The sequence below is a fragment of the Clytia hemisphaerica genome, unplaced genomic scaffold (assembly GCF_902728285.1).
Source record: "Clytia hemisphaerica strain Z4C2 unplaced genomic scaffold, Clytia hemisphaerica genome assembly, whole genome shotgun sequence".
Lineage (NCBI taxonomy): Eukaryota > Metazoa > Cnidaria > Hydrozoa > Leptothecata > Clytiidae > Clytia > Clytia hemisphaerica.
In genome coordinates, this window is record NW_027104594.1 from 2,425,964 (window position 1) to 2,439,236 (window position 13,273).

General features: G+C 35.7%; 2 protein-coding genes and 1 long non-coding RNA gene across 3 annotated transcripts; 1 reads left to right on the forward strand and 2 right to left on the reverse strand.

The window, feature by feature from the left end:
* Positions 1-500: 500 nt before the first annotated feature.
* Positions 501-8,834, forward strand: LOC136823956 (fucose-1-phosphate guanylyltransferase-like). Its single transcript, XM_067080113.1, has 6 exons — positions 501-958; positions 4,969-5,210; positions 5,696-5,879; positions 6,601-6,871; positions 7,221-7,617; positions 8,182-8,834. The coding sequence occupies exons 1-6, from the start codon at positions 553-555 to the stop codon at positions 8,425-8,427; spliced, it is 1,746 nt and encodes a 581-aa protein (XP_066936214.1). The 5' UTR covers positions 501-552; the 3' UTR covers positions 8,428-8,834.
* On the reverse strand, positions 1,854-3,306 carry LOC136823882 (uncharacterized). The gene is made up of 3 exons (XR_010849080.1): positions 3,205-3,306; positions 2,500-2,601; positions 1,854-2,213 (listed from the first exon to the last, which is right to left on the reverse strand). It is a non-coding gene; the product is annotated as an uncharacterized lncRNA (long non-coding RNA).
* Positions 8,835-9,370: 536 nt separating the features above from the next.
* On the reverse strand, positions 9,371-13,099 carry LOC136823949 (uncharacterized). Its single transcript, XM_067080106.1, has 6 exons — positions 12,849-13,099; positions 12,317-12,349; positions 11,959-12,093; positions 11,334-11,423; positions 10,741-10,875; positions 9,371-9,985 (listed from the first exon to the last, which is right to left on the reverse strand). Exons 1-6 carry the CDS (start codon positions 13,041-13,043, stop codon positions 9,899-9,901), a joined length of 675 nt encoding a protein of 224 aa, XP_066936207.1. The 5' UTR covers positions 13,044-13,099; the 3' UTR covers positions 9,371-9,898.
* Positions 13,100-13,273: the final 174 nt, after the last annotated feature.

Here is a 13,273-nt window from a genome sequence, read left to right on the forward strand (position 1 = left end):
TTGGTAAGACCCCGTCATCAAAACGGGTTACGCAGGACACCCGTCGTCAAAACGGGTTAGGCTCTCAGTTATATATATCTTGATGCATCCCCAATGTCATCCCAAGTTCAATTATACATTTTAGGCATTCTTATTTACGTTTCGAAATATACTGTTTCCATTACTGCATTCTTATGTCTCCATTCAATTTCCTCTGTTGCTCATATCCTTTGGTACCTAGATCAGTGTATTTCGACCACTTTCAAAAACTTCTCATCTCGCCTACTTAGTCTGCCCTTTTTGTGTTTTTATTCCTAGGGCCTCATACTTTAATCGCATCTGAGATGTGGGAATTAACCGTAATGTCACAATATCTTGACCAACATTTTAGCGAACCCGGTATAGACGTTTTGTCAATTTGTAGGACATAATGTCATGTCAAAAAAGTTGACATATTAAATTTGTTATGCTATGATTATAGCACATCTGCTTGACAAAATTAAAGCCATTTCAGTGAAAAATATCATAAGATAATTTATTTTTTATTTTAGAGTTATTTCCTAGATAAATGATATGGAAATTCAAATTAGCTCTCTATCAAATGATTTGCACAAAGCAACAAAAGAAAAGGTGCAAAAACTCGATTCCATTAGAGGAAAAGAATCATTATTTCCATTCTGGGATATTATTGTTTTGAGTGCCCTTGATGAGGAACAACAGAGACTCTATGAGACTCAAATAAAAGAGAAGTTATCAAGAAAAGAATTACCAATATCACCTACATATCATGTTCTTCATGATCCGGTTGGTGTCAAAGTTGGAAATGGTGGTGGTGTTATTTCAGTTCTGGATGATTTATCCAAAATATATCAAGACAATTTGAAAAAGAAGAAAGTATTGATTTTGTTATCTGGTGGTTACAGCCAACGTCTTCCATCAGCTAGTCTTCTCGGAAAAGTTTTCACAGCTCTACCACTTGGTAAGTAAGTTTTCTATTTGTCTTTTAGAGAGAATATAGTTTTAGAGCGACCATAGTGCAGTGGTAGAGCATCCGCCTATGATGCGCAAGGTAGTGGGTTCAACCCTAAGCCGGGTCATTCCAACGATTCTTGATGCCTCTTTGAATTAAGAGAAGGATCAAGGGTAAGTGGAGCAATCCAGGGAGAAAGAGTGGCGCCCTCCCCTACCTTCGAGTAGATAGCAGCAGCTATCGAAAGAGGTGCCTTTGGGTCGCCTCCAACTACGGTCGCAGGCTTACTTACTCAGAGAGAATATGATAAGTTTGATAAATTTGACAGTGCAAAAATTATTATCTCCTTTGTCTGGAGCAATAATCTCCAATTTGAACCGATTCCCGCACCTCGGATTTTATATGGTTTTTGGTCGAAATGAAAAAGCCCTTAAAGTACCGAGAATAGGGTGTGTGCAACAAAATGAAATAATAATAATACAGTAATAGATTAATGCGAACTAGAGAATGAATGGCTTCAATGGAAACCCTTTTTAAACTTTGACTAAGACATTGGGGTAGCCAAAGCTTAAATCCTTGCCTTAGTATGAGTGGTGACTCAATCGACTGGGGATTAAGCTAATTTTCAACTCCAAATAAACTGGTGTATCATGGGTTTGGTGGTTTATTTCAATAGTTTTTTTCTGTTTAATATTTTTGCCTATACTACCAATATATCTATCTGTCTTTTATCTGAAAGACAGTTTCGTAGCAGATCTATGAAGAATGAATACCACCATGTGGATTTTTAAATGGAATTTAACAATCAACAAATTCTCATTTTCTTGAACGGAATTGGGTTAAGGGGGTGGAAAACAGTCTTTAAAAATACAAACGATTAAAGATAAAAGGTTTTATAGCTGGTTTGAAGGATCTTAAAATAAAGTTATTCTGGATTTCATATTGTGGTGGAGTTGATGGCAAATTTCAATAAAATATTTGCAACCAATACACTTATTTATTATTATAAATTATAATTAAATAAAGGTAGCTGGTAGATCACTTGTTTTTGGTGTACTTTTTTGTAGCGGGCTTGTTTGTGGCGGGCTTGTTGATGGCGAGCTCGTTGATGGTGGGCTTGTTGATGGCGAGCTTTTTGGTGGGAGAAGGGTGGTGATGTGACATAAATTACATGTCTTTCTACATTGAGTTTTGACATAAGAATGATAACTACAATATTGTTTCTTCCATTTTGGACAATTAGGATTTAAATCCTCGCATGTACCTATCAATAAAGAAAGTTATACTTGCTTAAAGTTGGAAGATACAACTAATGCTGATTACGAATATACGAATATTTTAGGATACCCAGTTAACAATTTGAGTCTGAATACTTTTTTTAAACAGTCTACCCTCATCGGGAGGGGTATCCTTTCTCTGCCCATCAATTTATAAAGATTCCTTTTTGAGAGCCTCAATTTTGTAACCCCCCTTGTCTCTGATTTGTGAGAAAAGGGCACTTTATTGAAGTTCATATGAAAAAAGAAGCTTTTTTATTTTAAGAAAGATACCTGGGCATATGTTACAAGTTTTTTGGCAGTTAGCTTTGACGAAAGAGTCGATATCGCAAAAATTGGTCCATCGTGAACAATACTTGTTTTTGTCCTCGCAGCCTAAAAACAAAATTTGAAAATTGTTATTGTTTGATTGATTTATAGCTGACTCAGCTAAATTTGTCAAATTGTTATTTGAAAAATATCTGAAGATGAGTTTCTCAAGTAACCCAAACATGACCCATTTACCTCAAACCATAACTGAGAAAATCCACTAAACGTTGCTCATTGAAAACCTCCTGAAATTTGAATTTACCATTATACTGAAGAAGCCATTAGCGAGTTCATGTATTCGAGATAAATCAAGGGGGACGGTACAAAGCCAAGTTGTCTCCAAAACCCGTCCACTTTGCTCGATGACGGTAAAAACACCAAAAAACCGTCGTCTGTTTAGGTGAGCAAAGGCGATATTGAGCCGTACATCGACTATCGACTTTGTTTTGTATCGATTTCACTTACCGTCGCCCTCGATATCCTCCGATACATAAACTCGGTATTGGGTACGTGGTGTCAGTAATTTAAAGCGTGACAGCTGTACGTAAACGAGTACAAAATAGATGGGTAATAATTAAGAATTGAACTTTGAAAGCATAAATTTCATGACGGCTGAGATCTATTTCGTTTTATCCCAAGAAAATTTCTATTAGCTACGTTATTCCTTACCTAGAGTGACGCTGGCCACAATCAGAGATGCTAAAACTACGATCAAGGTCTTCATATTGTAGATTGATTTGCCGTTCAAAAAAAACATTAATTTTATAAATGAAAATTTGGCCAACCGAAGCAATACAACTATTTCAAAATATAAAACCGAAATCAGTTTCCACAAAGATCATCGACAAGCTGTGTTTGCGAGAAGGTTAAATATTATGTTTCCCAGTCTATGTTTGTATTATGGGTTTGATAGGGTTTGTTTAATTTGAACTAGCAACTCACACTTTGTCTTGGGAGGTACGTCATCGTTACCTGATTTTCATTGCCAAAGCTCAAACCATAACCGTAGTCTGACTAGATTACCTAAATTTTGCTTTGAAAGCTTAACCGACTAGCAGAACGATCATATAAAAAAGTTAAAACGTTATTTGGACGTTGATCTTAACACAGCGATTTGTTTACCAAGACAGTAGAGTAGTGTGACGCGGGAAGAGGATGTACGGGCCTCCCCTGGCACGGTAAGCGAATTGTTTTTTATGTCCCAGGCGTTTAAGATCTGAACCGCCTCTAGAAGACGGGGAGGAGTAGAATGTACAGTGGAATTCAGAGGGAGACAGTGGAACACAGTAGACATTATTTTTTTCAAAACATGTTTCACACGAATATATATTAAGATAAATAACGTTCAGCTTACGATAAATTAATACTTCTTTAAATATTTAAGGTCTGCGTACAGACGTTGTTGTTATCTCGAGATAGCAACTTGCTTTCGATTGATCACCTTCCGACATACGATATGGGAAACCTCAGCGGGCATCCTCCACGGGCATCTTCAAACAGGCATCTTCAAACAGATATGCGATCCATAGTTCGCGCATCCACCAAACGGTGGGAAAATGTGATCGAGCGTGGGAGTAGCCTTTGATAAACCTAGGCTGCTGGCATCTACTAACGGATTCCGATTCGTGCTCCTTATAGAAAAAAAACCGAACCGGAAAGCAGGTGGTAGATTATTAAGCAGACCTATACTACCTACAGTTTTTTAGAGGTCTGCGATTCAGAGACTATGATAAACCTGGTCTGGAGACCAGGCGACAGAGTTTACTGAAGTTCTCACTTTCACGTAAGAAGGAATTGCAGATGGTATGCGAAGTAAGCATTGTTGGTAGACCTGGTCGCTACTAGGACAGGGTCCGCAGAAGCCTATGTCCATGCAATTCTTTTTTTCTCCAAGTGACTCGGGATGATCTTCGTCGCAGGTCTTTCTCGGCCGAGCGCTAGTTGAGAATCCCTCTAAATTCTAATCTAATCGAAAAATTCGAATCTTACGCATGATGCATTTTTCTACAACATTCAATTACATAATTCCTATATATTAAACCTTCATGACAGTAGCTTACCTATGGAAATGATATGGTTGAGTGAATTTTCGCCATGTTAGGTTTCGAAATTAAAATGTAGTTTTGAGGCTTACACCATCATCAGTTAGGTGAGACCAATTTAACTTGTTTTGCCGCTACAATGAAGAATTGAACATAAATTTCTTAAAATCTTGGAAAAACTAAAGTAAAGCAATGAAAATAAAAATGTACTACCAAAATGAATTTTGTTTTTATTTTGATTTTTAGATTTTCAGGGTCTGTCGGGCCCGTCGAGCAACTAATCAAATTATGGTCTCGCCTTATCGTATAAAGTAAAACAAAAGTAACAAAGTTATTGAAAAAAAATCGGCAAAATATTTGGTTTTTATAGTTCTATAACTTTTATTTTTAGGTAACCCCATATTCCAAATGATTGAGTTCAAACTCGCAATGTACATTGATTTCCCCCAACGGATGAAGTCTGGCGTCTTCGTATCAAGTTCAGACTGTATCGAACTGTATGAGTTAACAGGAGAAGAATGGACCTTCATGAACCCTGGTGTGACAGCGCTGGCTCATCCATCACCTATTGACATTGGTACAACGCATGGTGTTTACGTCTTAGACGAACCTGTCGAAAATATTGTTAAAGAGGTTTGTTCATTCAATTTCTCTGGTACAATACTTATTTTGATAACATTCAGCTTTTGCACCCTAGCTATTCGACAGAGTAAGATCCTTAAAAGAGGAAGGATTTGATATCCTTTGGGGAAGAAAACGTCTCGGTTTTTTTAACGACGGTCGACTGACGACGATTCTCAGCTCTGGCCTTCAAAAGGACGGTAAAAACAGTCATTTGCTGCATTAATACTAAATGAACCACAGAAATTTCCCTTCTTTGTCCTAGTACTCATGGAGTTAATCAAAAGCAGAAGATGAGATACGATAGAGTCTCTTTGACTCGAATGTCTCCTATACAAGTTTTCTCAACCCTTTGGTCAACAATGCCTTATAAATCTTACTCCACAACTTCAAATTTCCTTAACTCGAACAAATTTGTGGTCCCTGACCGTGCAGACTCAAGTTTTGGAGACTCTACTGTATTGCAATAAATAAAAAAACGTTTCTTTCTTTTGCAGGCAAGTGTCAAATCAAGAGGAACGACATGCTCAGCTTTCATGGGCAAATGTTTGAAAATGATTCACAAACCTTCTAAAGAGTTGATGCGCTCATGTGGAGCTGTCTTTTTGAAGGAGGAGGAAGAATATATTTATTCTGATAGTGCTTACTTTATGGATATCGAAACTGGATTGTTACTTTTAGGTGAGTTAAAGGTTTTACTTTTACATAAGTGTTCCCGTTTCATATCAGACACATATTTCATATCAGGACAGTGTCTCCTTTTGGTTATATTGTGCTGAATAAACAAAAATATGTTTTTCTTCTCTTTATTCTGACCAATCTTGTTCCACATTTGTGTCAATTCAAAGTGAAAGCTTGTAAATTAAAATTGAGTAAGCAAACGAGATCACTCTTATTTAAAAACAAAACCTTTAAATGTCAATATATAATTCGCGAAGACTGGAAGAAAATGTAACAGGCTAGTGACTATACGAAACGTGATTGGTGGAAACTCACTAGCCTGTTACATTTTCTGTTCGTCATCCTCGTGATTATACCGAAACTTGTCTAGTTCATTTTGAGAAAATAAAAACTTCTCGAAGACCATTGATATTGTTAAAAGCTGAATATCAGAATATCAGACTACGAGAGTAGAGAGGTCAAAAGACTTTGAGTATATTTCAAATGGCCATAAATTTTCCATGCTGGAACTCTTATTTATTTGTTAAATCTACGTTAAATCCACGCGATATACGATTTCAAGGCATTTGAACCGAGCTCAAGCCACAGAAGCCTCTGAGAATCAAGACTGTCTCGACAGTCATTTCACTGTTTGGTGTCGGGGCTGGTCGGGGAAATGGATGGCTGTAGTTTCTCAAATGTTTTTCATTGACAGTGATATTACTTCATCTATCTTCATTAGATTGGTATCGAAAGAGAAATGGTATCCAGTGTGAGATCGATGCGTATGGTGATTTCTTGCAAGCTCTTGGTCCACAAGCAACCAAAGAATATTGTCAAAATGTGAAAAATGTTACCATGGTAGACGAGGAGTTGATTCCAACGCGAGAAGAGATTTTCGATGTCCTTCGTCAAACACAATTGAATGTTCTCATGTTGAATAAATCAAAATTTTATCACCTTGGAACGACTAAAGAATATTTGGAACATTTTTGTCAAGATCATTTGTTCAGGTATAGTGAAGGTTCATGGAAAATAAATTTGATTCGAGTTTGGTTCGATACTACAGTAAAACCCCCACTTCATGCAGCGGGATCCCCTAAACATTGTAACATCGGCCAAAAAACTCTACTATAAGGGACTTTATTTTGGGCGAGCAGCAAAAATCCTAAAAAATTTTAGTTTCGCAAAAATTAGTTCTCGCTAAAATAAAATAAAAATACTCCCTTGTCCGATAAAGTACCTCAAATTCCATGCTCTATCAGATAGAATCAATCGTTTCTGCAACCCTTTTCAGCCCATCTCTCTTCCATGAATCTTTAGCGCAAAACTTTTTAAATGTATATTTTTTTCTCTTTTTAGGAACGAAATGTCATGCTCAAATCAAGCGATGGTGAAATCATCTCAATTTTTAAAAGATCTGGATAATAGCATTGTTCTTATTCATTCCTTGATCAAGAATACTGATGGCATCTCTCGAAATGTTGTCATCGAATACACAGAGTTGAGCGAAGGTTGCAGTATAGGATCTAACTCTATCATTAGTAATAACGTGTTTCCTGTGGGCGTCTCAGTACCTGAAAAATCCTTCATACATACCGTGGTTATAAGAGATGAAGGAATGGCAAAATATGTCACTATTGCTTTTGGAACTGATGATAATTTGAAGAAAAGTTGCCAGTCTAGGAGTGATACTGTGTCGTTGAAGTATGCTAGTCTATCGTTCGATAAAGCTCTTGAGAAATTGAAGTTATCAAAGGTATGCAATCCTTTTCGCTCTATTCATGCAATTTTCTTATAAACCTAAAATTTTTTGTGAAAACTTTAAAAGGTTCAAAACCAAACGATGAATTTGGATCTCTTCTCAGAAAGTTTTCGTTGAAATAAATTGTTAGTAACCACCATAGGGGATATGGTTTTCGAGGATTATTTTCATATAACCTGCTGCTCATTATAGAGGAGTAGTATTTGACTCCGTCCAAAAATAATTAACTCAGGAAAAATTTTCTTTTAATGAGAAAATTTTAAATTATTTTTCGAAAAATTATGAAAAATTGCGAATAATTCTGAAAAAGATTGTATTCTGAAACTCACTAATTTTAGTACCAATGTATTAAAAAATTCTCAAATTTTAGTTTGGATACCACCTTTTTTGGTAGTTTAGTACCCATTGTACTAAAAGGTTTTTTATATATACCACTACGTCACTAAGCATCATTATGTCTCTGATTTACTACTACTGACCCCCCCCTCTATGGTGCCAAGAAAACGAAATAGATTCTTTCTTTGAAAATATTTGAAAAAAAAATTGATTTGTTTTCAGGATCCTTGGCCAGAAGAAAGTCCACTATTGAATCTGTGGCATGCAAGAATATTTCCTTCATTTTCAAGTCCTGAGCAAGCATTACGTCATGGAGCTGCCATGTTGTCTTCGTGTAGAATCGACACGAAATTTGAAATGGAAAGTAGTGAAGAACGATTGTACTCGATGGCTGATATTTTGAAATTGAAAGACGTGGAGGGTTTTTTGAACATGCGCAGCCAACTTCGACAAAAAATTGTTGATTAATTTTAGTTAATACAGAACCTGGAGATTTTTCTAAGTTTTTCTATTGGCTGTTATGGTTTACTATTACCATGGTGACAGGATAATTTGTTTTTAATCCAGGTGTAAGGGCGGGCGTGGACACAACAACTTTATCTGTTATTAATCTTTCCTCAGGCTGTGTTTCGGTGTGTAAACGCACTGATAGAGCATGGATAGAGGTATACTTTTCATGAATGCTCTTCTCAGGTGGGCAACTACATTTAATGATTTTCAATGAAAGCTAAGCTAAACAGAACGCCCTTACTTCGGGCGTAACTTGGGGATTTGCTTAAATAATGGTTACTGTTAATTTAATTTTTTTATGTTGATGTTCAGGATGGATGAGAATGTCTTTGGGAATAATCATACACGTTTTTTTTAAGAAACATATTTTTAAGAAACATGAGGCTCAGAATGCCTAAAAACTAAGAAACATCTAAGAAACATGCTGAGGCTGAGAATGAGAAAATAACATTTTTTAAGAACTTTCCAATCAAAACAAATGTTTTTTTTCTTTGCATGAAAAATAGGCTGACTATGTCAAAAAGTTTAGAAACATGTAAGAAACATTTAAGGCTCAAAAGGCCGATTTCTTAAGAAACATTGAGGCTGCTTGGTAAAACTAGTTTCTTAAAAAAAAAACGTGTAGTCATTATAAAAAACCCCGGTCTGGCAATGTGTTGTTTAAGCTTTTTGTTCAACAGACAAGTTGCGGTTTGCATACTTTTTGATCACGTTAGCAAAATCTCCTCTTAGGATTGGTCTATTTTCTAATCACATGATCAAAAAGTTTGCAAATTAAATCGATTTTGGTACGTAAGCTCCATCTTTTAACAATAAAAAGAGACAAAAGCCTTCCAGACCAGTGTTTTTATAATGACTATGGAATAATACAAGGAGATGTCAAGAAAACTATGGCAATGAATTTGTTTGAGATTGAACTATTACAAATGAAAGTATTTTTGATAAATAATAAGTTTTAAAAACAATTTTCAACTTTTTAATCCCTAGCTATTTTGTATTTAGAGTATGTATTAGTTATTTGATATTTTTATAATTTATTTATTCCATATTTTAGGTAATAACTTATAAACAAAAATATATCATCAAATTTGGATTTCATTACATTTTAAATGATAACTTTCATCGCATCTTTAGTGTGAAAAGTCATTTCTATGTTTTATCAACCTTCGCCGAAATGTGAGCTGTAATTCGATCGTCATCGATAATTACTCATTGATCTTGACAAAATATCTGCGTTTAGTTTTTCCATCGAGTTTATTTGATTAGCTGAATAGACAGGACTGCTTCCAGCACCTTCCTTTTCAATTCATGTTTACAACCATTACATTCTTCCGACATTGACATCCATCATTAACACTTAAACCCATAATCCATAGCGTTGGTAGGCACAGATGAATCGAATACTAAAACCTTAGACGTCTCATCTCTATCATTGTATTGAACACAGCGCACTTTTCTGATTCTGTAGAGATCGTGGAAGGGATGTTTTTCGATTGTTGTGCAGTTGATCGCAAACCTGGTAAAAAAACATAAAGAATACATTTTGAAATTTTCGAAATCCTTTGAAAGGAAGGATACTAAGCATTGGTGTTCAGATACCTTGAATTCTTTATATAGAGGTTTTTCATATTTCGCTACGTAACTTTCACCATTATGGAAACAAACGTTCGAATCTGTAAAGCCGATCCGCCCCGGATCCGCCCTCACTTCACACAAATCGATCAAAGCATGAAAAACCTTTATACAAAGAATGAAGAATCTCTTGCTTTTAATGAGTGGGATGTCAAGTGAAGTTACGCATTTTCTGTATAAACAACCAAGTTGCTAAAGCTCGAGCCTTGAAATTTGCCAATTTTCTTTTTCACTACCTCGAAAAGTAAAAGCTATTTAGATAATCTAAGCATGGCAAACAATAGCCATTGACCCAATAACATAAAAATGGTATAATATCAGGGTTGGTCAAAGTAAATTTTTCAGAAAATGAGCTAGAATGCTAAGCAACCCCATCCCTTATCCGAAAATTGGAGTTGCTTATAAAAACATTGTGTACAGCTCAAAAATAAGTGGCACGCACAGAGTAGTACTAGTTGTGCTTCTGTTTGTGGAAAAAATTTAAGCCACATTTTTTAGTGGACAGTTGTTCACGGGTCTGTGACACATGACACAGGGAAAGGATTTTGGAAAGGAAAGAAAGAATTTTCATTTTAAGGTTATTTGAAAGGACCCCTTGAATAGTGCATTCACACTTTTCTAAAACTTTGTGAATCATACCTTTAGACATTCGAAGAAATCGATTGAATCGGATTCGTCAGCATCGATATTTTTTAACATTTCTTTGACTTCACTCTTGGTGACGAAGAGAGCTGCACTGTCCAACACATTCTCCAGTTCTACTGAATCGATTGTCTGAAAGACAAGTGAGTTGACGAGTGACAATATAAACACATTCCCTTCTCACAGACCCAAAGAAAAAACCCAAAGTTGAAAGAATTGGCTAAAATATCGTCCCTGGTGGAAAATTATTCTCCAGTTTTTGTCTCCACTAAAAATAATCAAATAAACCAATCCTCACTGCAAAGTATTGCGCTATTTTCCCCATCGTCACTGAATTTTCTGATTTGAAAACAAAAGAAATAGAATCCCCAGCCATAAAAAATGAGTTTAAGTACCCCTTTTCAAGCTGTCTTTTCAAGCTGTCCGACAGATTTCAAAATAACCACAACATTGTCAGGAATCAATAATTCTAGGTATTTTGAACGGTTTTCAGAATTTTAAAGTTCGGATGAGAATTGTCATTTCATTACTTCCACTTTATTTCATTGGATATTTTGATTTTTAAAAGACTCGAATTTAATCTTACTCACGCCATCATTATTGACATCGGCTTCCGTAAACTTTTGTTGTGCAACCAATATGGTAGACAGTGGTAGCGTTGGGAACTGTTTTGCGATCTCCTATAAAGATATGATTAAAATAGATATTAATTAAAGTAATTAAATCTGAACTATTTAAAGTTTCAACATATCTTTGGGTGTACAGTAGAGTCTCACACAGAGAATCGCAGAAAACTTGCTCAAATAACGGTTTGTTTCCTGAAGGAACTATGAAACCTTGTTCCAGTAGAGGTGACAAGTCAAGGGTAATTTTGTGGAGCGTATATTTATTATTTTGCAGAAGTATTAACCCTCCAAGAACAGTTGCTGCCATTTCACTGATTTTTAGTGCGACCAAATAAGATGATTATTCTTCGATATTGACTTTAATGAGACGCACCATTATTGGAGGAAAATCAGAAAAAGTACACAGGCTAATATCTACTAAATGAAATGAAGTAACCATAGATTGTCAAAAGTCAAATTCATTTGCGTCAATTACTAGCCAAAAAAGTTTTAATACCTTTTTGTCGTTTTTCAGGTCATGGATATAATGTAGAATTTCATTTGATTTCATTAACTATCTCATATTCTTATAGTTAGATTACCACCTCACCTCATAAAGGAGATCCATATTTTCAAAAGGATCTTCTTTTTCAGATTCATCTTCTTGTTTTCCAACTGAAGAGGATGAGGATGTTTTCTTCTTTGGTGTTTTTCGCTTCGCAGGTCTTTTCTTGCGTCCTTTTTTCTGCAGAAAATACACAAAAAGATGCATTTTTTTTGTTCGAAAGCTTTAGTTCTTGCTGAAACACGGCATCATGTTTATCGTCTTGTATATTATATTTGGCAAAATGATGTAACGTTGAAAGATTCTACCTAGAATCTCTGTAAAAAGTATTTGGAATAATTTCATTTGAAATTACTACTTTGTGAAAAATAATAACCAGAAAATTTGTCATGAGATTGTGTACCTGCTGTCCAGATTGTTTACGAGATTCAGTCTTCTAGAAAAAAAATAAAGAAGTTCATAATTTCATAATATCTGGTTTAACCAAAGCATGTTACATCCCTGTATCACTTTTCCATCAGTTGTGAGTTCCAATTATAAGCTGTGATGAAGGAGTGTTTGTATTGATAACAACTTGTGGGGGGGGGGGGGTACTTAGGCAAATGGAGGGTACAGGTATGTGCCGCCCTAAGGTACCTTTTTTGAACTTCCAAAGTCCCACCAAGGGTTGGAAAAATCAGAAAACTAATTTCAGTCCCACTAAGGGTCGGAAAAATAGGGAAATTTCAACTTTTTGCCCCCGGAATGATCAAAGGGTCCGAGTGTCGAAAGTCGGGCGGACAAACCCGTCAGCTCGCAACCCTAGTACTCAACCCCCCGGATAACAAACAGCTCTTTTGTAGCTTTACAACAACGCTGTAGGTGAAAAAGAACATCAGCTAGATCTTCCTTATATTATAAGTTCAATGCTGCAAACCTGGTGAAAGATGTTATACCTCGTTTTCCAACTTTTCAATTTTTTTGGTCAAGTCATAATTTTGACTTTTGACTCGATTCACTTCTTTGGTCAATGTCTCGATCTCCTCTTTGAGTTGCGCTCGCTCCTTTACACCACTGACGTAGTCTGATGTTAAAGTATCATGAACTTGATCTTCACCTTCAAGGGGTTTAGGATTCTCCTCTATATTCATCTTTTTAATGAAACTAAAATAATTACACTCTTTTTCTCATAAGCTCAATACCAAGGCTCAAAAATGTTAAAAAGATAAAAACAATGCTGATCCTGGAGACTTGATTTTAAGCAATTTGTCCTTGAAATGCCAAAGGATAAGCGAAGTTACAATCTCATAAGGTCAACTACTCTTTAAATTCTACCCGAGTCTATAATATTTTAAATATTTCCACTAGCTTTACATTTAAT